At 37.8% G+C, this 7,899-nt stretch overlaps 2 protein-coding genes across 3 annotated transcripts in view; both read left to right on the forward strand.

Annotated features, from left to right (window-relative positions):
• The window catches only part of LOC140158869 (protein artemis-like), an 81,293-nt gene that overhangs the window by 46,237 nt on the left and 27,157 nt on the right, over positions 1 to 7,899 (forward strand). The window lies entirely within an intron of this gene.
• LOC140158862 (uncharacterized) lies at positions 332 to 3,096 on the forward strand. Its single transcript, XM_072182117.1, has one exon. It carries the CDS (start codon positions 1,139 to 1,141, stop codon positions 2,597 to 2,599), a length of 1,461 nt encoding a protein of 486 aa, XP_072038218.1. The 5' UTR covers positions 332 to 1,138; the 3' UTR covers positions 2,600 to 3,096.

The following is a 7,899-nucleotide window of genomic DNA, read 5'->3' on the forward strand; positions in this document are numbered from 1 at the left end:
ACAGTTGTCATTGTTTCAGAGTGAATATGCTCTAAATAAGTTTTTAAATCTCTATTTAGTTGATATAAATTTTATTGACAATTTTGTTTTTTGTTTTTTTAATTAGGGAAAATTGTAAGAAAAATGGGAAATATTCATTTTATTGCGTTGTTGTAGACTGACAGTTGGATAGATAATTCTCAAACAGTTTTGCATTTTAGTTGTCTAGCAGTGTTTCTAGAAAAGAAACTTTTTGTTGGCATGTGACAAAGGATTCTCACAAAAAGGAAATGAGGTCACGGTCATTGGCTGGTTGAGATGAGGTGTGACTTGACATTGTTGTATTTTACTTTGTGTCCAATAGAAGATAGATGATGCTTCTATCATGTGAAGTGGTATCAACTATTCTTGTTACCATTGGTATACAATGTAGCTCATCTTTGTTCATCTCTTCGTGTAGCAAAAAATCTTTCGTCTCAGTGAACTTTAGATATTTCACTTGATCAAGAAGTGCTTTTATCAAAGCATTTAAGTATGGATCACAAGTACCTGCTGATGATATTGGTTACTGCGATACACCTCATAACTGGTCAGGATCAGAATCCAAGAACTGAGTGTACAAGTGCAGCAACTTACTGCTCTCATGAGGTATCACTCAAGACTGCAGCAATAAAGGACTTACTCAAATTCCTTGCTCCTTCCCGTGTTCAACTCAAGTCCTCAATTTGGGCCAAAATTCTTTCACCGTATTACGCGGCAATACTTTCGATGGCGAGTGCATGCAGCGAGTGCGGGCATTAGATTTAACGGGAAATTCCATCACTCACATTGAAGTTGAGTTCTTTCGAAGGTTGTCAGACCTTCAGATAGTGCTTCTTGGTGATAATAATCTTCAAGATCTGCATCCAGACTTATTTATGAGAAACGATGCGCTGCAAGAAATGCATCTCGAGAATAACCAGTTTCTAACAGTGCCAAATTTGATGGGAACAGCACCAACTTTGTCGAAGTTATATCTACAGGGAAACATGATTGATGCTCTGGAAACCAATCAGTTTGTTCAGTTTCCTCATCTCGAGCATCTTGATTTATCTGATAACTTAATTGAATCCTTTGAAAAATCGCCTTCCAGAATCTAACTCATGTACAGGTGTTGAGCATGAGTAACAATCCATTCACAACTATCCCATCTTATGGATTTTACCTCATGCCATCTTTGGGTACTTTAACTATAGCAAACCACAAACTGGTTACCATTGGTTCAAACTGGTTTAAGCAGACATATTTAATTAGAGAATTGAATCTGCAGAATGGACTGCTCTTGGATATTGCTGATAATGCCTTCCAAGATTTGAACAATTTAGAACGGCTTGATTTGAGAGATAATAAGTTGCACATGTTACGGAACAAAATGTTCAAGGATTTAGGTAGATTAACATATTTAGATGTCTCTGGCAACAAACTGCAAACGATGGGGCGTGCATTCTCAGAGTTGCGTATGCTAGAAAGTCTTGATATGTCCTTTAATCAACTCACGGACATAACTAATGACATGTTTGGTGGAATTGAGAATCTGCTCTACCTAAATTTGGAAAATAATCTACTTGAAGATGTGGGAGACACTTTAGGTACATTATCGGTGCTTACTTCCATTGATTTATCCAGCAACTCTATTGCAAACCTATCTAGTACTGCTTTCATTCGTAACTCTAAATTGGAGGAGATACAACTCAATGACAATCTGTTAAAAGATGTACCGTTAGCCATTTTGCATGCAGGCGACACATTGCGAGGATCCCTCATAAAGCTAGGACTAAGCGGCAACTTGATCTCTACAGTCCACAGTGATAGCTTTGGCCAGTTATCGTATCTGTCTGATTTGGATCTGAGAAATAATTTGTTGACGGTCGTAGAACCAAACAGCTTCATCAAATTACCGCTATTGGCTACTTTACAATTGAGTGGAAACCAGTTAACTACAATGCATAAAGCATCTCTGGATAGCAACAGTAGGCTTAATAATGTGTATTTAGAAAGCAATCCTTGGTCATGTGATTGTGATGTCATCGGATTGTGGCATCATCTCAACGAATCGGGCGTCCATATTGTCGGATATGACACCATCTTATGTCAAATACCAGGACAGTTGGAGAAAGCCAAATTGGCAGAGATAAGCGTAGACGAATCATATAATTGTGCAGGTAAAGCAGTGCTCTCTCAATTTGACATTATGATAATAGGCATAGTTGCAGGCTCCTTTCTGCTACTCATTATTGTAATTCTTGTTGTTGTTGTTGTGCACTACCAGAGAAAAGGGTCACGAAGATCGAGTCAGTCAGCGCCCCCGCAATCAACATCCACTCCACGGAACAGTAATCATGAGGATGGTTTGTCACCAAACACAGGTGGCTCACAGAATAAATTGGTTAGAGATAACATGATTAGAGCATCATCTCATAAGTACGACTATCCATATTATGTGGAACCAAACGATTTTTCATCCCAACAACATTCGCCTTTGAAACCAAAACTATACAAAAGTCGGCGAGAAAGTGATGGTGATGGTTATCTGGAGCCTATGGAATTGTCAGGCTATGAGCCTATGTCTGCCAAGAAATGACACATCTTAAATGATATTGAAGACACTAATTCAATAATTGTATAGATTTTGTAACAACATAATGTTTATTTTTTTATCTGTGGTACAAGCTTTTTGATAAGAATAGGCCACCTTTATATCTCATCATAAAGCGGACGATTTTACTAATGCGCACAGGAGTTTTAAGACTAACTATTTAATTAAGGTGGCCTAAGTCGCATGTTACAAATTTTTGTATTTATTTATGTGAATCAAGAGAAATGGTGTTAAGCATCAAGCATCTCCTGATAAAATTGTTAATGTGAAGTGAGCCCTCTGTTGGGTAGAAAAACAATTTCTGTTGTAGGTTCCTTGACAATAGAGGGTATGCAATGTGACATCACTCATGACAGAGTCATCTTCATAATAAAATTCTGGCCTCCGTAACAGGGCCGTAGCAAGGTTGAAAAATGTGGGGCGACCATCATAAATGTGGAGCGGCCAAAATTCAAATATATGCCCAAATTGAAATAAAGATATAAAGAAAAACATAACAAATTTCTCAAAAAGTGGGGCGGCCATGGCATTCCCCGGCCGCCCCGCTTGCTACGGCCTTGCTCCGGCCTTGCTCCGTAAGGTACCACAGGGCAATTGGTACGATAAAACAATAAAACAGGTGATAGGTATGAATGGTTGTGGAATTGAACTAGAGACCTGTCCTTCTGTCATTTTAGAACTGTCCCCCAACATGGCTGCCATTTTAATTGTTATACCGGTCCAGTTAGTTTATTCATCTCCATATTAAATATAAGCAAATCTTTAGATCTTTTAAAATTTATTTACATATTCATTCAAGGACATTTTGCCTCATCCCCCAACTTATTATTCCAAAACATTTGCGATTTTTATACCATCAGAAACTACAGACAATTTGTGGATCTATTGAACCATACCTCAAAGAGAGGAACAAAAAATCATGAAATACCCTTCAATTAATTTTGTTTTGTAAAACCTATTCCCTATTGAAGCAGACTGATTTTTTACTAAAATGGTTAAAGCAATTCAGAAAGAAAAAGGGAAGTAGATAAGAAATACAGAAACAAACGAACAAACTAATGAATGAATGAATGGATTTGTTTTTTACTTAAACAGAACATTCACAAAGATTCATGCTTTCAGGTAAACTGTATATATTGTAAATTTTAGATAGAGAAAAATAAAAATTCTGAATTGGACAAAAATAATTGTAACATTATGATTCTAGATTTTTCAAAGGAAGATCTTCAAACCATTAAAAATACAGATCAGGGAAAGGTAAATGAGTAGTCAGTAGGTTGTGATTTGTGAGATACTTATCATATTTCCTTGAATAGTTGCCTCTGGGGCGTTGCATTCTCCAAAAGGGGAGCGTTTATTAGAGGTCATTAGGTAAGCTTAAAACTCACGCTGAAATATGAACTCAGGAAAGATGACTTCCGGTTCAATTCTGGGTTTACAACCAGACAATTACCGACACCATTAGGGAGCATGTGTGCACCCTGGTAAGCTCACTACACAAGAAAGCATGGAGATATCAGCATTTTTGAAACATCTTGGTTGAAAAAAGTGGTGGGGTGACTATTCGATGAATGGCCATAGAGTCAACTAAGCTCAATCAGTAAGATACTGTTTGTTTCAATCTCTGCATTTGTTCTTGTCAACAACAGGTTGACCCAGGTCTTATGAAGAGTGTTACCCCCGGTGCGGAATATTTTTTTGATATTCTATACTTCTTCCTCTTTCATTTGACACCACCCGGGGGGTTCATACCCTGGGCCTCAAGGAAGAACAGATGATTAATTGTGTTTTCAACTGATTGAGTGTCCCAGGTTAAAGAAGAAATAAAACAAACAAAACAAACAAAACCTTCGTGGCATTTAAAGATATGTCCATTTCAGACCAAAAGGTTAGTGAGTAACATACACTATTATATGCTGATACCATTCCGTGGTTCAGCAAAAATGAGAAATAGGCCCCTCCACTTAATAGATTTTCCACATCCGATCTTTTCAGTGACTGTACTCCCTCTTTCTAACCAGTTTGCTAGCTCCCTAAGTAGACTACTATCTTTGCATTTGCAGTTAGCTTATTTATGTTGTCCTCAGTGGGTGAGATTGTTCAGTGTGGACCAGAATCTGGATTGATAGATTAAATAAGATTTCGACGACCAATCATAAGATAATAAGGTCAGATTTCTCGAAGCTTGGCAAGTGGTCAGGCTTCTTAAACTAGCCAGCTAGCCCAACCAAGTAGATCCATTTTATTGATTTATCTTTCATAATAATGTACAATGTGAAATTGTAAGCACTGATAGGACTGATTGGGTTTAAGCCTGGTGGCTTAGGAACAAGCGTGATTCAGGGGGGCCCGGCGGACCGGACCCCCCCCTCCTCCCAAAAAAAAAGAGGAAAGGAGAGAAGAGAAGAGAAAGAGGAGAAAAGGAGAAAAAAGAAGAAAAAAGGGAGAAAAGGAGAAGGAAAAGGTTAAATTGCACGTATAGTAGGCCCATGCCTAAATCGCAGTCGGGTCAGTCTATATAGGTATGTGATTATTTTGCTTGAAGGCGGGTCCTCTGCCTAAAAGCATGTGAAAATACTGGCGGGCCCACCGATATGTAGGGCCCGTCACATTTTGTCACCAAAGTCAGTAGGCCTATTAAGGCGGACTCGAGCCGACTTCAATTCAACACCATGCATGCTTTAATTGCGAATCTCAAGTCTTAGGCCTATAAAGTGTCAGTGTTACATTTAAAATTTTACAAACCTTTTTTTTGTTTTAAAAGCGCATAATGATAGTGTAAAATGGTCCACCAAATGGCTTCAATTAGGTCTTCATTTTGCAAAAGTTTCTCACTTCTGAGGGGGCATATCCCCCTCAGACACCCCCTAATGTGCGCAACTTTATGTTTACATCTAAAGCAATATAGGGTAATTTATTTATAAAGGTTAAAACTTGTCCACGAATGGCTTCAATTGGGCCTTCATTTACATAAATTTTCGGCCTTTTGAAACATAAAATTTTACACAATAAATAGTGCAAAATAGTCCACCAAATGGCTTCAATAGGCCTTCATTTTACAAAATTTTCTCACTTCTGAGAGGAACATCCCCTCAGACACCCCCCTGCGTCTTTAACTTTATTGGTACATAATTATAAAGCAATAATTCACACAATAAAAGTCAAAACTTGTCCACACTAATGGCTTCAATTGGGCTGTTTTTCTCAAATTTTAGGCTTTTTCAAACCAAAATTTTACACAATAATAGTGACAAAATGGTCCACCAAATGGCTTCAAATGGGTCTACATTTTCCAAAAGTTTCTAACTTCTGAGGGGGCACATCCCCCTCAGACACCCCTCGTCGGCAAGCAAGCGCTCCGGGATAAGCCGCTTGCCATTACTTACATTTCTTTTTCTAAAATTGGGCCCCCCCCCTCTGACTGCTCTGGATCCGCCACTGCTTAGGAAGCCTGACCACTTGCCATGCTTTGAGAAACCGGCCCTAGTAAAAGGCTGATGATGTGATGGCTCATCATAATGCAATGCAAGATTAACCTAATTTGTAGATTAATGTTATGATGGGTTGTAACACTATCTTGTCAATAAATATCACAACAGGGGGAGAGCCAGAGGTACTCAAGTTTGGTTTGGGTAGGGGTATGCTGCTGAGAATTTGAAAGTGGATCCATCAATATACCCAGTTTTAAAGAAATTAGGTCCCATTGATATACCAAAATTCAAAATATGCAAAAATAGGCTATTTTCTGAAAAAAATTGAGAAATCTTAAAAACGCATCCATATATCAAAATTGGCCTAGAAAAAGGGGTCATTGATATACCAAAAGGCCAAAAATGCTACCCATATTTGCGGCACAACACATCCCCATATGGTCATTTGTACTGAGTACCCCCCTACAGTATTGCAACAAGGAATAACCATTGTGATAAAACTATTAATATAAATAGATCAAGTACAAATGGTTTAAAGAGAATCAAACAGACATGTAACATGTTGTGAACCCGTTTATTGTCATTATGCACCATATCATATCAAATTTCAGTCAATTCAGCTGTCAGATACAAGAAGCCATCATTTTGCAATAAATACAATACAAATTATTTATAGAATATTACATAAAGAGCCCACTTAGATATTGTAACAATATTCTATCCTGCATAATCTACGGTATCAGTAAATCAAGAGGCTTTGGCAGACATGGTTTAATCTGTAGGCCGACATCTTGGCACCCAATTAGTCTTGGGTGCCCGGGCTTGGGCGTTTATTGATACACACAACCTGGCGACACTATTGTTGGGCGGTATCGCTAAAAATATATTATATCTTATAACAATTATAACCCAATAGGCTATTCCAGTTGAAATCCATACACCCTCTATGGAAGATATGCCCTACATCATCCATACAGGGAGTGTGAATTCCAAATGGAGTTACCTGAAGAGTAAGGTCATGTCTTCAATAGGGGGTGTAGGAATTTCAACTGGAATAGCCCATCATTTTTTATTTCCCCCTCCATGTAATTTTACATGAAATTAGGGTTAGGATTAAGCTTAGGGTTAGCTTGCATGAAATATTTACATAAACCCATATTTCACACAAATTATCAAATTATTAACCAATATTATTATTAAATTTCAGCTGATTCTGATATTTTGTTTGCGAGTCGGAAATTTTGAAAATGGCAGGGATTGAGTTCTGAAAATAACAGACGTGCTATGAATCGCACTTCTGGAGACGTTAAGGTGGGCTGTTAGGCGTGCTATTAAATTACACTCAATAAGAAATGTAGGAATCGAGGTGTGCTTTAAATCGCACCCAGTAAGGCAATTTAAGGTGTGTGATGGTGTGATCGCACTTGCACGCCTCAAAACGCAATCCCTAAAATTGTGTTACTACCATTACTAATTTGCACAGTACGTTGAATCCCCAGGTTTCTTGAATACTTGGTGGCAAAGTTATGAACCTTTTTATATGTCCATTTTCTAATGTTTTTTTATTGTTTTTCTCTCAATTTTTTGCCTATATCTCAGTTTCATTATTGCAGACTTTGGCCTGATTGGATCATCTGGTCACATATGTATTACTAGCTGATAAAATGCATGAAATGAAATGCTATCCAAGCCTATATACAGACGTTTGGTATGACAGAATTTGTTTTGATAACAAACAACAGAGAAAAGAACTAAACAAAGCATTAAACAAGCAAAAAACAAACGCAATTCAAGGGTATGGTCAAGCCCTGTCCTTTGAAAAATTTAGGTGTGCTCCAAACTGTGACTAAGCCA

This window comes from Amphiura filiformis, chromosome 8 (assembly GCF_039555335.1).
Source record: "Amphiura filiformis chromosome 8, Afil_fr2py, whole genome shotgun sequence".
Taxonomy (NCBI): Eukaryota; Metazoa; Echinodermata; class Ophiuroidea; order Amphilepidida; family Amphiuridae; genus Amphiura; species Amphiura filiformis.